We start from the raw sequence: 25,077 nt of genomic DNA, 5'->3' as shown, positions 1-25,077 counted from the left end.
ACATTTTAATTTCTCAGGTATATAAAATCGTAACAAACTACTGTTGAAAGTCTGCCCTCTGGTGGTATGAAAGGGATCATAGCAAGTAGTATGAAACCACTGGACTGTTGCTTCTGCTTCTTCAACTGTTTTATGGTGACCCCGTGGGGTTTTCAAGGCAGAATTGGTTTGCCATTGCCTGCTTCTGTGTCATGGCCCTGGTATTCCTTGGTGGTATCCCATCCAAGTACTGACCAAGGTTGCTCCTGGTTAGCTTCCAAGATCTCATGAGATTGGGCTTGCCTACACTGTCTAGACACCGAAGAAGCTGGTAGCTGCATTTGTTATGTTCACAACTGCTATAAAGCTACAGTTCTTTCATTTCCAATAAACAATTACTTTTACTGCTAACAAGTTAAAAATAGTAAATATTTGATAGGAGGCCTCCTGTTTAGTAATTTTTTTAAGGGAACTTAATCCATCTTTTTAAATGGAGGAGCATTCAGTAATGCCAGCCCCCACTTGCAGTTTGAAATGGTGCAGGCAGAATTTATAATCTCAGTAAGAATTAGGCTTCACAAGATGTCATATTTGTTCAATAAGGGCTAAATTACATGTCCATCTGTTATATTGCGGTGGCAGAAAAAGTCTGCATTGCTTACAAAGCATACCACCTTCCTCAGGATTCGATTTTCAGTGTGCATTTCAAGTGTCAAGTTTTCCCTGAAACTGAATTGACAGTGAGAATATGCCTTAGTTCTATGAAAATCAGGCAGAATTTTGTTTCCATCATGCAGAACCTCCTCCAGCTGCATACATCTCACTCCCCACTCATGTTTGTCCTAGAATCCCCCATCCCCTGCTTTAGATGGCCTTTGGGGCTGCAGTAGGATAGGGGAGGTGAGGAGAAATTTTGGCAGTATCCAAGCCATGGTGGTTAGAACAATCAAGGCCAGCCTACTGTGTAAACTTCTACTACACAAAGATTTCCTAGCGAGATATATGCAAAAAAGAGACAGCATCTAATTAGAACTTTCAGATATATGCAACTGTATCATCCTGTCATCATTCACTCTTTGCTAGAATACATTATGAAGCAGAGATTCCTCATCTCCCAGAGCTGGGAGAAGAGAGAATGGGCTTTTCTCGCAGCACAGATGGCACCAAATACTTGCATCCATCATTGTGAGATACATGCTGAATTTGCTAATATCAGTAGTTTGAAATGTCTGTATTTAAATAAAAATATGCAGAAGTAATAATGTTTTATCTTGTGTGATGGTTGTGGTGGTGTGTAATAGCGCTAAAATGAAGGGGGAAAACCACTGTAAAGTACAGATATCCTAAAATAAAGTATTTCTGTTTTGAATTGGAATATAAGCAAACAGCTTCAGCTTTCTCAAAATTGATTGAGGTGGTAAAAAAGGTTATATTCATTAAATGTAGATTTCATGGATTTTAAAATAGTTTCTGCCTGTAAAATCATTTACTTATGAAACTAGACATTCTCCACAAAATGTACAGTACAAAACAGTTTGATTTTAACAAGATTGTGGCATTTGTATTTCCAGGGTTTTTTTTCTGCTTGCATTATGCTTGCCCAAATCAGGATGCACTTTGAATGTTATGACTTAAAATACTGTTAACTGGATACAAACATTAAGGACATTAGGAGATCCCAAGTAAAACTTGTCTGTTCTTAAATTAATTCTGCCTTTTGTGTGACCTTAATGGAATGATACAGTTCACCAGGAGTGTTCTTACATCCATCCCAGAAGTTGGTCTTTCACAAGGTTTCATGGGCAGCTATAAAACTAAATTCCCAGTTACTTGCTTAAGTTGGCAAAATAAACAGTGGTCTCCCAGTCAGATTTATGTCATATGTTTATACAGATGTGAATCCCTCTTTAGAGTGATGACTGAAATAACAATCTCAGTCATTATGTATTTTATATACCTTGTATTGAAAATAAATGAGTTTTTTCTCTCTTCTAGTTTGAGCAGTTTGAAAGCACTATTGGTTTTAAATTACCAAATCATCGTGCTGCAAAGCGTCTGTGGAAAGTTTGTGTTGAACATCATACATTTTTCAGGTACAGCATTTTAAACAGTTGATTTAAAAATGAGACACACAGAAATAAACATCAGCTGTACTAATAGAGTCATACAGCATTCATCTTCACCATACAAGAGTATACTGTTTTATCATAAATACTACTTATTTTCTAATTTTTAAAAAGCTGATGAAAATGATATGATCCTACCATCTATATTCTTAGCTCTGTGTTTCTTGCATGAGCAGGGATTAGATTAGAGGGGCCCCCGACTGTCACTGATATTTGAATAGTACCATTTTTTCCCTTCAACGTGAATACCTGTGTTAAGTGATATATAGCAAAGTATCCTGGTTGACTAAATTGGATTTTTTTTCACAATCTCATATCCAGCTAATGTCTTTTGAATATCTCTTCCTAAATAACAAAATGCCTTTGGAACACTGCAGTGATTAGAGCTTTTGATGACAGGATTTCATAGTATTATCAATGGGAGAAGCAGAAATCGCTAGTGATGCTGTTGTTACTGCTATCTCTGCTTTGATACAAAGAGAGAATGTTGGCAGAAAAAAAATACATTGCCTGTATATGAGATGACAAAAGTTTTAGTAGCTGCAAACATTGAAGACAAACACATGGTACAACTTGGCAGTATTCTAAATATAAATAAATCATGCTGCCAACATGAAGCATGTGGGAGATAACACATTAGTTATTAAAACTGATTTTATGTGCCACATTAGAGAGCATGATTTCACAATGAAAGTGGATTTAATGGTAAGTGTCATTTATTGTTTATTTGTCATTTATTCCCCACCTCTCTCCCCAAAGGGGGCCTAAAGTAGCTTACATTGTTCTCCTCTCCTCCATATTATCTTCATAACAACCCTGTGAGGTAGGCTAGGCTGAGAGTATGTGACTGGCCAAAGGTCACCCACTGAGGTTTGATGGCACAAGTGGAAATTAGAACCTGGGTCTCACAGATACTAGTCTGACATGCTTAACTACTATACCACATGAGCTGTGGCATCTCCAGAGAGGAGAGGAGGGTAGCACTTGCAGGGCTCAAGGAGCTCAAGCAAATGCATTACTTCTTTGTGGTCTCTGTGCATCCCACTGATGGGTTTTGTGCCTGCGTGGGAGCCAATCTCAGAATATTCTAGAATTACAAAATGGTGTGAAAATTCCATCACCTGTGGCCATAAGAAAGCTATTGTGGGTCAGCCCTCTGCATTGGTGGTGGTGGGGAGCTGCATTCTTCCCCTTCTCCCTACTTCTCTTCTACTTAGCTTTTCACCCAGGACCTTGCTGCACTTTCCTCCTGTTGCTCATTTTTTTTTCTCCATGGAGTATTTTACCAAAGTAAACTATCTGTGCTACACTGCACTCTGAGTCTGAGCACTAGCTGACCTACTCTTGGATGCAATTCATAATCTGCTGTCCCTGACTTTTCCTTCTTTGGAGCTAATTTGCAATTGCCTATTTTCCCCATCCACACCGCCTAATTTTTTTTATCATTATTATTTGTACAACTACACCTAGGCTGGAAAGGTGGCAGATTTTTTCTGTAGCAACACCTGAGATGGAAGTACGGAACTCTTTTTAGAAACTTTGGTTATTTATTTATTTTTTCATAACTTACAAGGGCAAAAGAAAAGGGCAACTAGAATGATTAAAGGGCTGGAACACTTTCCCTATGAAGAAAGGTTGAAACGCTTAGGGCTCTTTAGCTTGGAGAAACGTCGACTGCGGGGTGACATGATAGAGGTTTACAAGATAATGCATGGGATGGAGAAAGTAGAGAAAGAAATACTTTTCTCCCTTTCTCACAATACAAGAACTCGTGGGCATTCCATGAAATTGCTGAGCAGAAAGGTTAAAACGGATAAAAGGAAGTACTTCTTCACCCAAAGGGTGATTAACATGAGGAATTCACTGCCACAGGAGGTGGTGGCAGCCACAAGCATAGCCACCTTCAAGAGGAGGTTAGATAAAAATATGGAGCAGAGGTCCATCAGTGGCTATTAGCCACAGTGTGTGTGTGTGTGTGTGTATATATATATATATATATATATATATATATATATATATATATATATATCCGTTGTGTGACACAGAATGTTGGACTGGATGGGCCATTGGCCTGATCTAACATGGCTTCTCTTATGTTCTTACAAGCAAAGCTTATCCCCCCCCCCCCGAAAAATTCAATTAATCCCTAGCCTATAAGCCAAAATGCCCTCAAAACGCGGTTGGGGAATTGACAGGTAGGCACCTGCCTTAAAAAGAATCTTTTAATCTATGTATACAGGATACACATCCAGAAATTATTGCTTAAAATTACCAGGGACACTAAGGCCGAGGTCAGACGCACATAAACTGACGAGATGGGCATGGATGAAAGCCAGATGCATGTCGGATTTTATGCGGTTGTCCAAACATCAGTATCTGGCAATGGTCGTTGGCTTGTTCATGTCCCAAACTGCCACGACTGAGACGTGGACTTTTTTGGTAGTACATTAAATTCGGAATAAGAATGCTTCGAATGACTCCCGCATGTACTTTCTATGTTTGAACGCTCCATTGTAGCCGACTCGTCGCAAGCGCACATCCGCTTCCCTGCAAGAGCCCACTCCAAATTATATCATTGCGCCAACAATTGTTGACTCAGCCTTCCAACCTTCTGTGGTCGGTAAAATATGTACCCAGCTTGCTTGGGGGGGGGGGGAAGTATAGATGACTGGGGAAGGCAATGCCAAACCACCCCGTAAAAGGTCTGCCATGAAAACTTAGTGAAAGCAGCGTCACCCCAGAGTCAAAAACGACTGGTGCTTGCACAGGGGACCTTTCCTAAATGGGGGGGAGGCAGATTGCCCACCTTTGCTGTCTCCCTGCCAGGGGAGGAAGATGACCCACCTTTGCCGTCTCCCCGCCAGGTGGAGAGACAGCAAAGAGAGTTGCTGTGCCCCCCCCTATTTAAACACCATGGCGGGGTGTTTAAATGGGGGGAGGAAGATCACCCACCTTTGCTGTCTCCCCGCCAGGCAGAGAGACAGCAAAGAGAGTTGCCGTGCTCCTCCCCATTTAAACAACACGTTGGGGTGTTTAAATGGAGGGGGGAGGAAGATCACCCACCTTTGCTGTCTCCCCGCCAGGCAGACAGCAAAGAGAGTTGCCGTGCTCCCCCCCCCATTTAAACACCACGGCGAGGTGGGGTGGAGTGTTTAAATGGGGGGGGGGGAGATCACCCATCTTTGCTGTCTCCCTGCCAGGCGGAGAGACAGCAAAGAGAGCTCCTGGGTTTCCCCTTCCCTTCTGGGTGTTTAAAGGGGGGGGGGCAGATCGCCCACCTTTTCTGGCACCTTTTTTTTTAAAAAAAGCCAAGCACAATATCCCACGTACTGCGCTTGCGCAAGTGTGGAATGCCATCTCAAAAAATGAGGTCTGGTTGAGACCTCTGATCAACCAGCGACGGGACCAACGCTGCTTAGAACTGAAGGATGGAGGGATGTGTGATCAGGAAATTCGTTGTAAAAAAAGCTGCGGGGTATAATAGCGAAGGGTTAGGGATGGATTTAATGGTTAGTGTGACCGCGGCCTAATTAAGTAAAACAATTACACATTACAGAAAAATATAGACACACATACAAGATAATGTGTTGTAGATTCCTCAGGTGAGAATCTCTGTCAGCAGGATTGGAGCAAATGCAGCTGTAGCATAAAGCCTGGCTGTATACAATGGATCATTTGGTATGTTTGGAATGGTAGCTGGAGGCATGCAGGTATATTTATAAGGTAGTGTCTATGCGTCCATCATGTTTTTTTACAGTGGTGTCCAGAAAATGCATTTCTTGCATAGACTGGTTCATTGTCAGGTTGATGATAGGATGAAAGTCATTGAATGTTTGGTGGAATGCATCCAGGGCTTCTTTACCATGTGTCCAGACCATAACGCAGGTATAAGGCAGGTATGAGTGGGTGGGAGTCTAGGAAGCATTGGGGGGAGGGGTTGGAGAATAGCTGACATAGTTCCATAAAGACTTAAAAGTATTCATTCAATCCTTACATACTACAATAGTTCAGTACTAACTAAAAATATCATAATACTGGGACCTACATCCATATCTCTTCTATTGTAGAATATGAATTTCATTTTAATTCAAAATTAGTTACAAATGCATACTATTAATTTGCTTTGATATGTTCTAGGCTCTTGCTACCTGAAGCCCCTCCCAAAAAATTCCTGACGCTGGGTTCCAAGTTTCGCTACAGTGGGAGGACACAGGCCCAAACAAGGAGAGCCAGTGCACTAATAGACCGCCCGGCACCTTATTTTGAGCGTTCTTCAAGCAAACGCTACACTATGTCTCGCAGCCTAGATGGGGGTAAGATTTTCTTAGTGTGATTTTGTGTGTGTGTTTTATCTCTTTATTTCTTAAGGAATAATCTTGTTACAGAATAGATTTAAGCCTCTTGTTATCTCATGTCTCCTGAGCTATTGCCAGATGACATTTGTAAGTATAAGCATGATTTTTCATTTACTATAGAAAGATTAGCTAAAGAAACCAAATAAATACTAGACATATCTTTCCTGGATTTTTTTTAGTGGCATTCCTGAAAAACTGCAGAAAGAAATAACAGCACTTCCATTACCTGACTGCCTGTTCCCTTAGATGCTTTCTTTGGGACTCTTTACTTTCTTCCCAACTTTTTATGGTTCCCCAGCTGAAGTGGTTTGGTGCAGGTGGTCTGACAGATAGATCCAAACCACACGCTCATGTTCCTAGCCAAAAAGTTGTATTCAGTACATATAACCATTGCTGTCAGAACCATACTAGTTTAGGTTGCATCTTGTTGCCTGAGAACTTTACAAGGGGAGGTAGGGAAGTAAGGTTTCCATGTCAACTTACTAGCCATAGGAGCGCTTACAGGCAAGAAGGGATTGGGGAAGACTGTGTTCAAATATCTAAGAGTGTGGCTTGAAGAGATCAGCCAGACTTCTCAATCTATCAATTTGAATTACACAAGTCAATTAATCTTAATTTTTAAATTATACTTTTCATTCTTTTATGTACATTATACTTTTCCAGGTAATGTTATTAACCCATTCCTGCTAGAAATTACTTTTATCACACAATAGTCTGAAGAACACTCTTCTGTATTTCATTTACAAATAGTACAATGAAAAATGTTTCAGTTTTTGCTTTCATATTGAACTAAGAAGTTTGCACCCAGTAGGTCCGATTGCATGTGATAGTACCACCTTGTCCATATAGTAAGTCAGCCTTAAGAATATGTTTGCTTCAGGATTTGTACAGATAAACAATTTTACACAAAGATTTCAGTTATATTTCACTTGAGAATGGCATTCACAGTGGTCTGTGAGTAGCCCTTGTTTCTGTGTTTCAGCAGTTGCCCACTTCATGGCTTTGCTTGCATGTATACAGTTTTTTATGCAAATAAATTGATTTGTGTTGTTTTGTAATATAAATAAAGCTTTTACATTAAAAGGGTATTTCCTTCTTCTTTTCTGTGCTTCTACTGTTGCTCACAGAAATCAAGAATTTAAAACTAACCAAGTCTGATGCTCAGAAATATAAACTTATCTAACCAGTTTTCAATACAATGCTGGTTCAATTGCAGGCAGCATATGATTATCTTCTGTAAAGCTCTAATTAGGTAGAACCTGAACTTCTTAAAATAAGATGATTGGATGAATTTCATGAATGTTGAGTGCAGCAGATGCAGCAGAGCACAGAAAACCAACCAGCCCCCCCATACCACTGATGTTCCACATAAATTAATGATAATACCCATTGCTCCTTGCTGCAAATGATAATATGGGTGGTTATCAGTTGTTAATAGTGATCTTTTGAGTTATAAAATTCTGCCTGCTAGTTACCAAGCTACTCCTGACCTTACTGCTATGCATTAATCTTGGATAGGAAATATCTGAGGGCTTTGGGCGTGGGGCCAGGAGCAAGGTTGTGACAAACACCATTGAACTCCAAAGGGATTTCTGGTCATTACATTTAAAGGGACTGCACTCCTTTTAAATACCTTTTTTCCTTTGGAAATAATGGAGGATGGGGCGCCATCTTTTGGGGCTCATAGAATTGGATCTCCTGGTCCAATCCTTTTGAAACTTGGGATGCTTTTTGAGGAAAAGCACCAGATGCTATGCTGAAAAATTGGTGCCTCTAACACAACAAACAGCCTCCCCCCAAAAAATACCTACAGATTGATTCTCCATTATACCCTATGGGACCTGTTTCTGTAGGGTATAATAGAGTACCCAGTGGACATTCACTCCCCCTGTGAGATAAACCCTGAAGCGGGGGAAGGGGAAGCCTTTCAAACCAGAGGATCCTCTGCCTGCAACTGGAGATTGGCAGCGCTAATTGGAGTACCAATAGTTCCCAATGTTATTTTTCTTCTGATTCAGTTGTAATAGGTCTGCCTTCTGAAGGCAGAAAGACAAGATATAAATTTTGTAATATAAACAGAGAAATTATTTGCAAAAAGTCCTAGTATAAACTGTAGCATAATTGCAGTTAATATTGTGCTGCCATGTTGTGGTACTGCTATGATAAACAGCATGGATCCTTATTGATATAATGCTCTATAGAATTTTGCTGCCTTCTATTGAAACTACCGTTAGCTATATGTCAGGAGGAAATATACTGTAACTTAGTAAATGTGACAGTTGCCATCTTAGTAGCATAACTAATGGACAAAGCATAATGGTCCAAACATGTGAAGTGTTATGTTGTATGTATGTATAGGTGATTCCGCGCTTTCATGGGCAGGCCATGGGGAAATGATTGGGAGAGTTAGTGCAGAGATGATGGAAGAAAAGATAGGTCCAGTAAATTTTGTAGATGTGAATTTAAAGTATACACATCTTTCAGTCTCAGATAACAAACCCTGCAGAGTAAGTAGTATGGAAATCCTTTCATAGAAAACTATTCGATGGTTTCAGAGTTCTGAATATATTAACTTGCAAAATCACTATGAACAAAGCGTACATAAAGAGGGGATTGGAATTATTTCAAATCAGTTTTTTTTTAATTGAACCCCAATTAAGTTTACACTACAGTATTTATCTTGCATATCTTGACACCTATGAACATAGGTTATTCAAGTGTGCATTGATTTTGGAATTAATCAAATATAAAATTACCAATCAGCAGAGTGACACTGGTATACATCTGGCTTTTATTTAGTTATTTTTAGCTTGCTTTTCTTCCAAGGAGCTCAGAGTAAAAGTTCATCCCACAAAAACTTGGTTAAGAAACAGAGACATTCAAAGTACAATGAGGAACTAAAGCTGGCTTTTCTATGTTCAAACAGAATCTAGCCATTACACACTTCGCCACACTGAAAAGAGTAGTCGTAATGGTTTCAGCATCATATGTAGGCTACTTGGAAGAATGCATATAATTGCTACTATTGCTGCTTTTAAATTTGGTGCTCAATTTGCTACTGGAGTGCATGTGCTTCATTAAAATTAAATAGCAGTCTCTAGTGTAATTCTACAAGAGGCAATATGTTTTCATTGCACCTGGTTTAGATGCAAAGAAGGTGTTCCAGTTCATTGGGAAAAAATAAATATTTGGAGGACTGATTATATAAAAAGCAACTTATAGAACCTTTGCTGAGCCTGTTACCCAGAAGCGTCCATTGAGAGTTAATTTCTCAGGAAATTTGGGGCTCAATTAGAGCTACAAATAGTAAATTATTTTTAGTGCAAAATGATTAGTGAGGAATAATTGAGGATAGTCACCTCTGGGTTATCTGGTTATTCAGTGGTATTTGGTAGGCCTGCACAATGTAATCCAAGTAGATCAATTACAAACCTTTTGATCAACTATAAAAGAGTTCCCAGTTAATTGGGCAGCATATGTTAAATGTTAATTATTTTTGATTCAAGTATTTTTTTAAAAAAACCCTAAAGATTTCAAGGTACTATTTTTATAGTAAGGTTTCCTCCTGTGTGAGAAGTGGACAATGCCTCTTCCCTCCCTTTAGAAATATATATGCAGATATAGAATTATAGAGGTGGAAGGGATCCCCACGGTCATCTAGTCCAATCCCTTGTACAATGCAGGAAATTCACAAGTACCTCCCCCCCCCCACATACACACCCAGTGACCCCTGCAAAAAGCCCAAGAGAGCCCCCCCCCCAAAAAAAAAACCCCACCTCTTGGGTTCTGCTGGTAAAACTGCCTGAAGAAAAATTGCTGCCTGACCCCAAAATGGGAAACATCATTTCCCTGGGAATGTAAGAACGGGACAAAGGAATTAAGCACTGATGCAACCCTTCCTTGCCCTCCCTTTTTATGATCTGCCTGATTTCACAAAATCTGCATTGCTGTCAGATGGCCATCTAGCCTCTGTTTAAAAACATGATTGATAGATAGATAGATAGATAGATAGATAGATAGATAGATAGATAGATAGATAGATAATTTTATTGACTTAATACAAATAACTCATACAAATAATCAATTAAGCATTCTTTAATTTTGTGTCTGCTCTCTTTATATGGATGATTTTTCTCATCCGTGTCTATGAAGTGTCACCAGGAGAACTGACATACTAAGGTGTCATGATTACAGTGGAATGTTTACATTGTCAGGCTTGTCAAAGTGAAGAGAAAAAGGTGACACATAATAAACAATTATCCATTTGGCTTTCTCATTATCAAATGTATGAATTTTGGAATAATCAGTGTCACTAGAAATTATTCTTTAATGAAATGACACTTTTTGTACAGGTTCTAGGGTTTTTTACATCCAAGTGTCTAAAAATGTACTTTTCCCTTTCATATAAGTTAGGGAACCTTCTTTGGATCCCTTTTTTTTAAGGTTTACCATATTCTCCTGTTCAGCTTCATTTTCTTTGGACTGCATTTGGTTACATTGTAGCTAAAATGCTGGGTTTTTTTTTCTTGTATGTGCCTCTAGAATAATTTTGAGTGTTCCTTGCATTCTGTTACACAAGGAACATTGCAATGTATTCAGCAGATAATATTTACAAGTATTCTGAATAGACGTTACAGAGCATCTGCATGTGTGCAAATACATACAAATCCTCAATATTGTGTAAACACATGTGCAAATTAACCCCCTAACAAAATTAATTAGCATTTATACATGTTTCTGCATGATTTTGAAACATGTCATCTCTTTGGCAAGTTGTTTTAATCCTGTACTTATTTTAAATTAGCTTTACAGAGAATATTTTCTTTCAGATTTTACCTCTTTAAATTATATTTGCTTTTAGCATCAGTGAATGAAAACCATGAAATGTACATGAAGGATTCTATGTCTGCTGCAGAGGTTGGTACTGGCCAGTATGCCACAACAAAGGGCATCTCTCAAACCAACTTGATAACCACTGTGACTCCAGAGAAAAAGGCAGAAGAAGAGAAGGATGAGGAACAGAGTAAAAGAAAGAAAGAAGAAGTCACTCCAGTTTCAGCAATACGGCATGATACCAAGGTACAGTTTTCAAGCCTCTATTTAACACAGCCAGCTAAATAATTTTAGAAATGATACAATAACTAGGAAAGAAAGAAACAAAAGTGAGAAAAACCAAAGTATATATGCATGCTCAGTGGTGAATATTGTTGTATTTGTTTGCTGTCAAATTTCCCTTGTACCAGTTTGAGCAAGGGAATTTTCTGACACTTGTATTGTTTTATGGAGAAGCACTTATTAGCATGTAGTTGGCATTATGATTAAGAACTGAGATGTTGTCTACATTTTACTTGTTTCTTACAAAGATAAAGAAATTGTCAGATTAACTGATAATTTTTAAATGTCTGTTCACTATTTATTCTGATAATTTTGTTCCAATAACTATTGGGTCAGATTTATTTCCCTGACTGGACAGGGCATTTCCTTTTAATTGACCTTAAAATCGGCATTACTGCCGTTTCTGTAAACCACAGTACACGGGTGTAGTTATGACATTCATCACATTCCACTTTTCTGGCATATAAATGTAGAATTATGTTAATTTAGTTCCTAATCTGCAGTAAATTAGGATGGTCAATTTCACACATGCCATCCAGTTATAAGGCTAAAAGTAAAAAATAACATTTGCAGTTGCAAACTACACTGAAAGAATTATCATCTGTTTTATCTCTGTTGGCAGAGCTGCATTTGGGGTGTGTTCATATTTTTCTTGTAAATCAGAGCAGACTGAAAATTGCAAATATTGCTAAAGAGTAATATTTGGAAATAGGCATTATTAAAGATTGTTTTGATCCTCAAAATTTCATTCTGAAATATGGATATGCTGTGGTTTCTAAAAATAAGATTTCCTGCTGGAAATATCTGGAAGATGTTTTTACAAGTGGGGAAATGTAAATTAAGCAATTTAATTAAATTAAAAATACATTTTAATATCCTTTCTAATATGATGTAAACCATGTTAATTAACAGGATTGTGAATTGGATCCTAAATGCTAGGAATTAGAGTTCTGCTTCTTTCCTGTTCTTTTTGTAGCCACCTGAACTCACAGCTGAGGGGTTAGAAACTTGAATGCTGTAAGATATATAAAGCAGAGTTCTGCTTGAGAAATGGAGCTGTACCAACATCTCCATCCTACTGTAGCTTCCTGCACCCTTGAAAAAGAACACCCTTCCTTTTTTTCTAGCTGTGCTATCTCAGAAGGGCTGCAGCTGAAGAGGGAATCATGGACGTGCATAGTGTTGCATAAGTTGGTAGTGCAAGAAACTAACTAGATTTCAGTTTTTAATTTCAGTTTATTTTTCATTAAAGAAATCTAACCATGCAGAGAAATGAGAATAGAAAGCCATGCTTTCATATAATCCATTTTAAACCCTAACCCACTGATTTTTGTGTGTAAAAGTACAGTGCTTGCAAAAATCTGTAGATATTAGGGAAGGGCACAGACTGGGAAAGCCCAGTTCAGTCTGGGGCTTGTGAAAGGGTAGCCCAGGACCAAACTCCCAAACAAAAAAATCACCCAAACTGAACTGGTTTGGGTGGTGTCAGGCCCCACCTCCCGTGGACCTATATCATCAAGAAATGATTTGTGTTGGCCTCTCAACATGCTTGTGTCACTTCCAGGTGGTATCAGGCCCTGCCCCCAGCTTGAATCACATACAGACAGTGCAGGCACATTAGGGGCAGGTCCAGACATCTCCTGGGGGTGGTGTGTTGAACTTGCAGGCCAAACCAAGCAGAAAAGCTCAGTGAAAGGCACCTTCCCTGAACCTCAACTTGCAAACTCTGAATGGGGTAAAATCTGGCCCAGATTTTGGCTTGGGTTCAGGTCTGTTCCTGTCCCTAGTACATATGAATCTACCAAGCTAACTGTCAGTGTTATCAGTTCTCAAAATGCCAGTCATCTCTAACAGACAGAAGAATAGACTGGATTTAATCCACAGTTCTCCAAGCAAATACTGAAGGCTATGTGCAGCCTTCTGCAGCACATATGCAAGAACTGCATGCAGTCCTGTACCAAATGGAGAGAGGTTTTCTCCAAGTGTGCCAGTTGTGCATCCACTGAAGGTGATAGTAAATATACTGATTTTTAAAATGGAACTGGATTCTATTCACCAGTTTGTTTGTTTATATCTTATCTTATATTTAAGGTTACAATTAATTTTACTTTAAGTTATTATGGTTTTGGTTAATTACATCAGTGAATGTTTCTGGGAACTGAAATGTTCCAGAAGATTATTAGGAGTTCTCAGTGAAGGTACTGGAGATCCATGATCTGATTTCCCATGTCTTTACATAGACAGCAGCTACATGGGATTAACCCATTCTGCATGACCTGATTTCCGGTGGTAAACAAACCCATTCATAGCTCTGTTGCATCTCCTGATTAGCTACCCATATGATTTCTTTACCAGGGCAAAAAGTAGCTTTGATAATTACATGATACCTGACATTTTCTATTAAAAGCCTTTTTCTAGCCTCAGAGTAGGCAGCCTCCAGGTGGGGATAGAGGTCTTCTGAAGTTATAGCTGGTCTCCAAATGACAGAGATCAGTTCCTCTGGAAAAGATTGCTGCCATGTAACAACTCTTCTCTTTCCCTGGTAGCTGCTGTTCATATAACATTAAAAGGCATGGGGAATGTACATGGATTTCCATTTCTTCATGCAGTTGCATCCTGAGAAGATTAGAGAAGTTTACTGAAACAGTAAATAAATTTCACCAGAAGTCAACTTGATCAAAATCCACCATTACTGATCTTCTGTGATGCACAATTCCAGACTGTTGCATTCTAAATTCCACACTAACATCATATGCGGTTATGGGCATTGCTCTGTGTAAATTGAGTAGTCCTTAGATCATGCATCAGAATTGACTGTGGCCCAAAGAAGTTAAGAGGAAAAATATGGATTTTAAGCAGACAAATCAATGTGAGTAGGACCCCCCTGACATCAGAAATGGACTATATAAACTGGAATTATTAAATACTTGAATTTTTTGATCAGAAAATCAGTTGGAAAACTGAAGACTATTTAAGAGGCAAGCATATAGACATTGAGCTTTAGGGCCGGTTTTGTTACTTACATGCACAATAATGCTTGCTAATAAATATGTTTGTAGCATCTAGTAGCATATGATACTGCATATTTGTTCAACCAGAATCCAACCACAAACCGGTACAGCCAACCAATAGCAGAATGCCACAAAAAAACTGGAGACAATCTAAATCCATGGATTTATCAAATTGGCTGTGATATGTGACCTAAACAATAACTTCTATAGGATTACCTGTATCACCCAACCATATTTGTAACACACATTGGCCCTCAAATGTGCTAATGCTACACATTGCATCATGCTAACTCACATCATTTTCAAATTTTATTTGATTATCAGTTTTGTTGTTTCCATGCTTAATTGAATGGATACTGAATAAAAACCCACTGTTCACTTCTTTGCACAAGCCCCATTGATGAGATTTGAGAGAGGCTTATAAAATTTGAAAGGTACCCACACTTTTCTAATTTTAAAGTGGCTCTCAAAAAGGATTAGTTAGAATGGCTAAGGAATGCCATCACTGTAATTCAGTATTTGAAGTATCTCAGAGGTATCTGGGAGGTCATTACTGGAAATAAAATCCTGGATTATACAGACTTTGATTTGATCCAGCAAGGCAATTTTATCCAGTTCCCTTCATATTTCACCAGTGGAAACTGTTCCACTAAAAAGTAGTATCCTGTCCATTTTGCATCTGATTCTCTGAAATCAACACACAAAATGGTTTCATCTAGCAAATACACTTTTTTCTTGGTTTGCAGTTAGAATGGAATATGCACAGTATTTATTCCATTTCAGAATTTCAAAATATTCATTATCAATGTTGATGAGGATCTTACCATTTAGAATCAGCATGATTACTAGCCCACTCAACATTTAACAGGGCCAAACTAGTCCATACTCATCAGATCTCAGAATCTAAGCAGGGTTGGTCCTAGGATTGTTTTCCACCTTAAAAAGATAAATAAGACACAGTCTTAATAAGCTATCTGAAGTATCTGTAGACCATTTAGTAGCATGGATTTTAATCTTTATGCCCAGAATGGAGCTTTTCTACCATTCTATTATTGCCTTTTGCATCTCCATGAAATCCATTCTCAAGGGCTAGGATGCAATAAAAGCATAGGACATTGCACAACAATCCACAGAGAAGAATAACACATTTAGAGGAAGCTGTTATTTTAACCTACACGTACTGTAATTTGTGCTGGAAAAGGCAAGTATATTAAAGGTGGCATACACACATTAGCTAGTTAGTAGGGATGAGCACAAATGAGTTAACAAACCAAATTTTGTCATGGATTTTGACTGGTTTAGCTTTCACAAACCAAGGTTTGTGAATTAATGAACCACCATGAATTTTAAATTGGGGGGAGGGACATTTTGTGGTGGTTTTGACTCTTTGTGAAGAGTAGAATGCTACCCCTGCGTCCTGCTCTTCTCAAGAAATAGTGGAAGGGCTGGGAGCTCCCCACCACTCAGCTGCCTGCTGTCTCAGCTTTGGGCTCCTTTATGCAGCCTGGTATAAAGGGGCTGCAGATGGGTGCCCAAGATAGCAGAGCCAGAGGGGAGAGCTCTCCCTGCCAACTCAACGTACATGAGGGAGCCCACAGCTGGGCCATCCCATTTAAAAGGGCTAGGCCAGGGAGCCAGCAGCTACTTCTAGATCCCAGCATAGCCCCTTTTAATGGGTTGCACCAGCTAAGAGAAAGGGAGATTGGATCATCGGGGAAGAGGCTTTCCCAATTCCATCTTCCTCTCTCCTGACTGTAGCCAAGAGAAAGAGAGACAGGATCACTGGGGAAGAGGTGTCCCATCGTTTTCTCAAAGAAGAGCTGTGTGTGGCCAGGAAAGATGAAGATGGGAAGCCTCTTCCCCAGTGATCCCATCTCCCTTTGTGCTGGCTGTATGAGAAGCATCTTCCCATGCAATTCTATGTCCCTTTCTCCTGTCCAGGGCAAGCCGTGGCCATGAAAAGTAGAAGGGAGTCCCTTCCAGGGCAATTCCCCTCCCCCTTTCTCCTCACCAGGGCAAGCCACAGAAACTGAACTTCCCTGACTGGTTCAGTTCAGGGGCTGCCCCAAACCCTGAAACAAACCGAATTGCCTTTTTAAGGTTCGTGCCCATCCCTACTAGTTAGTTGATTTGTCTGCAAGAAAACATTTAACACTTCTTTATCATAGAACATAATTTTCTGTCAGAGAACAACAATTCGCAGAGTTACTTGGGAAGAAGGCAGGGTTTTGGAGAATCAGGTCAAACATTCTATCCTTGTTTCACACACACAGTCTCCTGTATTTCCTGATTTTCTCTAAGCATAGTTTACTATTATATCTGAATCAAGCAATTTGTGCTTAGTGCTAACCCATCCATACTGTAATTTGAAATCATAGTGTGAATTGAGTTTCTAAACCATGCTTGGAGTTAGAACTATCTCATGCTACTGATGCCCAATTTGGACATGTTTCATCATCATGTCTTCTGTGCAGTCCCATATAGAAAATGTGCATGTACAGACCAACTGTGGGTATGCTAAAAGCTTCTGGCAATGTGAGGTGCTCTCCCACCATCCAATGTGGCTTCCTGATTCAATTTCCTATAAAAGGATTCTGTTCCTCAGTTCTTCTTTCACTACCACTGTTGAAGGTCTTCTCCCTGATTTCTGACAGTTGTGGAACTGTTCATCTCCATAAATTGTTATGGCATAAATTGTTATGGCAAACTATGGATTTCTTTTTCTTCAGCCTTATGGATTTAAATGCCCTATTTAAAATGTTTTAAAACTGTGTAACCAAGACAGTTCAGTCAGACTCTAATGACTGCTTCCTGTTTTGCCTCAGAAAGACTTGTGACACCTCAAGGCATCTGCTGCAAGCTGTTGATTCTGAAGGCTTGCAATAAAAGGGTTTCCTGGCTTAAAGCCACACTGAAAACAAAAGACACATCCCCAGCTCCCACAGGAATAAAACACAGCTGCTTGGTTTCACCAGTTGCAACTGTGCCCTGCCTCCAGTTCTAATACGTCTGTCAGTTCTATTGGCTTCACAGTGTCAGTTCCAAGATCACAACCTTATCTTTGGAGTCAGCCAAAAAAGCCAAGATGAGCATTATACCATAAACATCAGAAACTTGGAAAAGCCCCACTTGTCCCTGGCCACTTTAAAAAAAAAAAAAACATGGTGTGCACCAAGGAAGTTATTCGGTGGGCACCATGGTGTCCACAGGCATAACAATGGGGGTCACTGCTCTTGAGTTCAGAAGCAACCCATGTTTTGTTCTTATCATTCCTCCTGCCTCTCCACTCTTGTTATTTCAGAAGGTCAGTTCACCTTTGCAAAGGATGCCATAGAGGATGTTCTATTTGCGGCTGCAAAGGTGGTTTTCTCTTGACATTTCATAATGGGAAAAGAAATTGGTAGGCAAATGTCCAATTCTGGAGTCTGGAACTTTATTTTCTAAAAAAATTGTTGTTGCAAAAAAAAAAGTGGTTTTTCTTAGAGAGATACCAGTCTCTGTCAAGTGCTGCTGTTTGGTTCACAACTGCAGAATTTCAAGAGGTTTCCTTCCATATTTCCATTTTAAAAAGGGTTTCAGAAAAGTCTTTTGTTTTCGTCAACCAGATGTACCAATATATCATTTGTCTGTTTGTCCTCTCCTCTGCCCCAAAGGTATTTACAAAAGTAATGTGGTACTAGTTGCCCACCACAGGGAGAAAGAGTAGTTGCAACATTTTTTTGGATGACAGGTTAGGTACATCCCTATCCAGAGACAATGTCTGCCCATATTTCTGTTATTTTTTACATCCTCCCCCAAAGCTAAGTCCTGCAGGTAAACCTGGTAAACATATATAATTCTTTATGGCCTCAATGACTGTGATAATCCCCTTTGCCAGACAAAGACTCAGGCTACTACAGAATTGGCTTGTAACAGAGTGGTCTCTCCACTCCAGCACAGCCCCCACAAACAATTTTCTGTTCCCATAATAGTTTCTGAAGTTTTGCTTTTATGGTCTCTGACAGACCTTTTCTACAACTGGGAAAAACCCACACAGACTCGTATGATTTGGGGGAACCAGGTTTATTTTAAACTGTAAACCTTCCCCTCAAGTTACATGGTGATCACTGGGCAGGAGTTTTATGTAAATAACAAAGAAGGTTGTTTTAAAGAACAGGCCTCCAGATTGTCAGAGAAGAAACCTTGCTGAGGCACATAAATTTAAGCTAGTTATGGCTTCAGAGTATAGTCTGAATTCTCTTTAATGTTTACAGGTTCAAACAGGCTTTTGCCATCTAGCCACTAAGTTGGCTCCTTTCACATACACACACAGGATCCCACTGACACCATGCTGCCCTATCCCAAGAATCAAACCAAATAATACACGGTTTTCATCACTCAGACTCTCAGTAAGATGCTGTGATATGGGACATTGGCCATCTTCATGGCAGAGCTCTAAGCTTTATGGTCAGGTTTCCTGCTTAGTCTACGATAGCAAAGACAGATCCCACAGCTTGCTCTCCTTAATCAATGTTGGATAACCTATTAAGAGGAGGAGGAGGAGTCTCAGAGTGTCTTAAAATCTCCTTTCCCTTCCCTTCCCATAACCAACACCTAGTGATGTAGGTGGAACTGACAGAGCTCTCTGGTAACTGCTCTTGAGAGGAATGCTCTAGAGAGTTATGACTGACCCAAGGTCATACCAGCAGGTGGAGTGGGGAATCAAACCCAGTTCTCCCAGATTTGGCGCACGTAACCACTACACCAAACTAGCTAAGTCCTTGATCAGAGTTCACCTTGCTGATAATAACTGCCTTCCTTATTCTTATACAGGAGAAGTCTGCATTGGCACCAAGGAGATGGGAGTAAGTTAGCTTGCTACTCTCCCATAAGGGACTGCGCAGAAGACATGACAGTGAAAATGTGGTTGCAATTACCTATAACTGTTGTTCATTGAGTGTTCTTCTGCGCAGGTATACATACCACTCTCTGTTCTGTGAGCTCTCTTTGGTCTTCCTATGGCTGTACGTTCTCCAGCAGCAAACTCAACAACCAGAGAAAGGCGCTCTTCCCCTTTTTAGGGAAAGTTAGGGCAGGAAACTGCACCAGAAGGTGGGAGAGCACCTTGGACAGCCAGAAACACTTAGATGTCTATGACTGGTCTACACTTGTGTAATTCCAGTGTATGCCTGTACGGAAAAACACTCAAATGAACATCAGCTACAGGTAAGTGTAACAGGGAAGACAGGGGAAATAATCAGCTTGTGAATATAAGAGATTGCACTGTCTTAATTCAGACTTTGTATTTGAGACCTCATGAACCAAACTAATGTGGGGCATGGAATGTTCATGGAATCTAAAGCTTCATATGCATAACAGTTCTTTAGCTCAACATTTTTAAACATAAGGGCTCATACTAGTATACTTAACAGACAGGTTGTCTTTCAAATTTGCTTTATTGGGCTGCTTCCCTTTGTTTGAATAATTATGGCATGCAGCATGGGAATTCGTATATTTAATCTAATGAATAAATTTGGCATTCTTTAATCTTGTGTAATTAACGTTCTGTACAGAGGAAAATTAACTAATTAAAATTTTCTTTTTGTCCTTTTTGCTCTTGCACTTTGTTTGCTGCTCTTTCTTCTTTCTCATCAGCCACCTTTGCTTGGCACTGAGTCATTACACCCATCTCCATCCTTACAATCTGGTCCTCTTGAGTCTTCAACAAAGCTCCGTAGGAGATGCAAGGAAAATGGTCAGAAGTTACTTGATTGTGAGGCATCTAAAAATGCCATTCAAAAGCACAAGTCGGACTTGGACTCTGATAGAATAGGAAAAGTTTGCTTGGTTGAACAAGATATGGCATTTAGCTATAGGCAAAAAGCTGGCAAAGGTGGAACATTGTTTTCTTTCTCCTTGCAACTTCCAGAATCATTTCCCTCTCTCCTAGATGATGATGGCTACTTATCCTTTCCTAATCTCTCTGAAACCACCTTCCTGCCAGAAAGCATACAGCATTTTCTTCCCATTCGCTCACCTTCCCTCGTGCCTTGTTTCCTTTTCATCTTTTTCTTTCTGTTGTCTGCCTCTTTCTCAGTGCCATACGCCCTCACTCTCTCCTTTCCTCTGGCTATGTGCCTCTGCTACCTGGAGCCCAAGGCGGCCTCCTTGAGTGCTTCACTTGACAATGACCTGAGTGACAGTTCAGAGGAAGAGGTGTGTACCTCGGCACAGAACACACTTTTTTGTGTTCATTGCTTCAGTCCTAAACAGTGTTAGAATGCTGCAATAGTAGTCCTATTTTCAGAGCCTCATTTTTGTCTGTGCTGATATGTTCAGATTTTTTTAAATTTCTGTTGTGTTAAGAGTGTAGTTTGAGCCCCAGGGTTAGGCACAACATTACGTGTATGAGGTAGTTGTATTTACAAATTACCACAAACCCCTTTTACAGTAGCTTATTTACAACCCAAGATCTTGTAGCCTTATTTTCTAACACAGTAACTATTTAGCTGGTTTTAGAACCATCTAAAAACCATCTCGTTTTTATATATAGTTGACTTTTTAAAGGTACCTGTAGGAGTTTAAGCATAAAATGTGATGTATAATTAGTTTAGCAGCTTCCATCTTTGTAAGACACTGGGTCAGCATCCAATACAGTGCTGAGTAATTTCAATTTCAGTACTTTTTAAATAAATACATGGATAATAAAATATATCCAATCTTTGAGGTGTGCATTTTTACACTGGTATTATAACTTTTCTTCCACAGACCTAATTGGTGTGTCATTAAATAATCCCACTGACTGAAAAACTACCAAAGAAAATATGTCGACCACGTCACACTTACACTGCCAAAATTGGTGCTGATTATATGAAGGGCACTTTTCCGTCTGTTTGCCAAGGAAGTAGACTGTCCAGACAATATTTAAATATGCTTATTACAGTTCTAAACAGTTCCAGTCTATTTTGCACAGAGCTGTTAATTTGTTTATTATTAAAAGAATCTGAAATCAATTTCACCATTTGTTACTATTATCTTAGACACATGCTAGGATGAATAGTGGCAACCAGATTTATATTTTTATTCTCTAAACAAAATATGACGATATTTAAATCAAGTAGGGTGTTTTCCTGAACATGCATTCTGGAATATCCACCGTCTTATTTTTTGTCAAACATCAGCATTCTTGTGGCATTAGGATTAGTAATCAACCAAGCTGTTATTTGCAAAAGTAGTTTTTTTAATAAAATCCAATGCAAATACACGTGAGAAGAAGCACTTCTGAACCTAGTGAAACTTCTGAATAGAAATGCATATACTTGAGCATATCTGATGATGTTTTGAGATGATGATTACTCCAGGACCAGTACTTCCATGGTAGATTACACAGATTTGTGCCTAATCCAGGGTGCTTCTCTTGTTGGACATATTGCATGAACATTTGCTTTATTTTAAAGTTGGGCATGTCTGCATTACATCAGCAAAACAAAACACAGCAGTTATTAACAAAAGCTAAAGGGCATGTGTCTAGAACTTTCTATTTTGTTTTAAAGCTATCTGACATTTCACTTGAAAAGCCTTTAGGCGCCTGCTAGGTACATCACTTAGAAATTAAAGTTGGTTAGTAATTGTCTAATCATCCTTTTATTTTCTGGCTCCTATAAAAGCTTTCCTTTAGGGCCCTGGTTAAGTTTCCATTTCACTGCAAATCCCAGTTGGTGTTTCATTAAATATTCCCATTGGTTGAGAAGCTGCCAAGGGAAATACATCAACTTTTCTCTAGATAGGTCTTTATATCTTTTACTGAGCTGTTATTTATCTATACTTTTTTTGTTGTAGCCCTTGATTATAGTTGCAGTTTCATACCTGCAATAAAGGATTACTGATTTTATGTTCCATTTGATAGAATTTCAAAAGTTTATACAGGCAGGATCATATTAAAAGGCAGCAATGACATCTTTGATTGAATAATATTTGAGAGCCACTGTGTTTGGGAATATATTCCCTCCACCCTTGTGGAAATGGACCTTTTACATGTGAGAAAAGTTTCCTAATGTAAAGAGAATGAGAGGAATTCTAATAAAGGGGAGTAGGAAATGCAGGTTACAGCTAGAGACAGTTAAAAGGCGTTATTGGGAAAATAGCACCCTGGGTACTGGTTAATTCATCCCTGATAGAAGAAAACCAAATCCAGTCTGATAAAAGTGAGTGCACAGAATGCAGAGCCTATTTAAGAGTTCCAATAGATATTTTGCACCTATTCTAATTGTTGATGGCTGAATACTAATAATGTTACAAATGTAAAACTGACTTTATGTCAATTTGGTTATATATAATTAGTTAATAAGCAATCCACAAATGAGTTACCAACTGGGTAGTTCATCCATGAGAACTTTTGTGACTCTTAATATATGCATATTTAATTAGTTAGTGTCATGGAACATCACCATACTAAATATAATACTGTATTGCAAATATAGTTCAAAAGAACAGCTACTGACCCCTGCCATGCTACATAATGTGTTTGCAGCATTATATTGCTTGGTTATGCAAAGGATGATGTAGCCATTATTGTCATTTGGAATAAATCTAGGCCTAATGTAGATTACTGAACTAAAGACAGGTTGCTTACCTGTAACTGTAGATCTTTGAGTGGTCATCTGTGCATTCACACTCATGGGATAGAGCGCCTGCGCCGATCCCCAAATCGCCGATCCCCAAATCGGTACCTAAAAAGCCCAGGATTTTTTTGCGCTCGGCATCAATGGGCATACGCAGGCGTCTCAGTGTACATGCTCGCTGGTGCCAGCACAAGGATCCCGCCAGTTCCTTCCTGACCGCTGGAAGCCCTTACTGGAGGGAGATCGTCAGCAGTGGAGAAGGAGGGCGGGTAGTGTGAATGCACAGATGACCACTCGAAGATCTACAGTTACAGGTAAGCAACCTGTCTATCTTCTTCGTGGTCTCTGTGCTTCACACTCATGGGAAATTAGCAAGCAAGACATACCTGGAGGCGGGAAGATGGTCAACCAGAAGAAACAGCTTGCAGTACCGCAGCTCCCAGACGAGTCCTCTGTTGAGTATGCGCGTCCAGCGCGTAGTGCTTCATAAAGGCATGTGGAGAGGACCAGGTGGCAGCCTTACAAAGTCCGTCAGGGAAACACCTTTCAGGAACACCACCGACATCGCCATCGCTCTTGTAGAGTGTCCGCTAATAGGCCCAGGTAACGGCTTCTTTGCCAACAAATAACACAGTTTAATAGTCTCAGTGAGCCATTTTGAATGCCACTGAGACGAGATTCTGGAACCTAACTTAAGAGCAGCATAAGAAACAAAAAGATGCTGGTCCTTACAAAAACTCTTGGAGCAACTCAAATAAAACAATAAGGCACGCTTAATATCTAAAGCATGCAGCCTACGTTCCTCATCCAAGGAAGATGTAGGGTAAAACATGGGCAACCAAACCTCTAAATTAAGGTGGAATTGAGAAACCACCTTGGGGAGAAAAGAAATATCAGGAGCTAACGACACTCCAGACTCCTGAAAAGCTAGATATGGGTAGTCACAAAGCATAACCGTGAGCTCCCCTGCACGGCGTGCTGATGTGATGGCTACCAAAAAAGCAGTGTTCCAAGATAGGAGTTGCAATGAGCATGTGGACATCGGCTCGAAAGGACGCCGAGTCAGTCTGTCCAACGCTAGAGTCAAATCTCACAACTGTGGGGGTGATCTCGAAGGAGGATGAAGCCTAAGCAAACCCTTCAAAAATCTCTTAGAATGAGGGTGTGCAAAAACTGAATGCCCCTCCACTGGTTCATGGAATGCAGATATTGCCGCCAGATAAATTTTAATGGAGGAAAAAACAAGGCCAACATCCACCAGAGATAACAAAAACTCAAAAATAACCGGCAGTCCCACCCTCTGGGGTGAAACTGTAGGGTCAACTAAAAACTGAAGAAACTTCCGCCACTTCCTATCATAAGAAGCTCGGGTAGACAGCTTCCTGCTATTCAGGAAAACATGTTGGACTCTGCTGGAGAACTCACAGGGTCGATGAACCACGCTGTCAGCTTCAGGTGGGGCACGTTGTGATGGAATACATGACCGTCCTGAGCTGACAGAAGATCCGGTTCCGCCGAAAACTGGTAGAAGACCCCCCTCACCAGTTGGAGCAAGATCGGAAACCAGTTCTGCTGAGGCCACCATGGAGTCACCAGAATGCAGCATGGTCTCTCTCTTGCAATCTTGTTGACCACCCTTGTCAATAGTGGCAGAGGTGGGAACAGATATAGCAACCGACTTTTCCACGGGAACAACAGACCGTCTCCCAACAACTCTGGATTTGAGCCTTCTCTGGAGCAGAACAGAGGACACTTCCGGTTCTTGGCTGTGGCAAAGACGTCCACCTGAGGATACCCCCAGAGCTGAAACACGGGTTGAAGGAAGCGCCACTGTATCTCCCGCTTGTGCGGGGAAGCCATACCCCTGCTGAGGGAGTTTGCTTGCAGGTTG

General features: G+C 39.9%; 1 protein-coding gene across 19 annotated transcripts in view; it reads left to right on the top strand.

The window, feature by feature from the left end:
• Positions 1–25,077, top strand: part of EPB41L3 (erythrocyte membrane protein band 4.1 like 3) — a 255,856-nt gene that overhangs the window by 191,851 nt on the left and 38,928 nt on the right. For 12 of the 19 annotated variants that reach the window (XM_060243957.1, XM_060243968.1, XM_060243953.1 and 9 more), the window contains 4 exons: positions 1,975–2,072; positions 6,243–6,418; positions 11,322–11,539; positions 20,221–20,781. In XM_060243957.1, coding sequence (XP_060099940.1) covers positions 1,975–2,072; positions 6,243–6,418; positions 11,322–11,539; positions 20,221–20,781 — 1,053 coding nt within the window. The remainder of the gene's footprint in view (positions 1–1,974; positions 2,073–6,242; positions 6,419–11,321; positions 11,540–20,220; positions 20,782–25,077) is intronic. The other 7 variants (XM_060243961.1, XM_060243959.1, XM_060243969.1 and 4 more) reach the window with 3 other exon arrangements.

Source organism: Heteronotia binoei, chromosome 7, assembly GCF_032191835.1.
Source record: "Heteronotia binoei isolate CCM8104 ecotype False Entrance Well chromosome 7, APGP_CSIRO_Hbin_v1, whole genome shotgun sequence".
NCBI classification, from domain to species: domain Eukaryota; kingdom Metazoa; phylum Chordata; class Lepidosauria; order Squamata; family Gekkonidae; genus Heteronotia; species Heteronotia binoei.
This window is presented reverse-complemented; position numbering and strand designations above follow the sequence as displayed.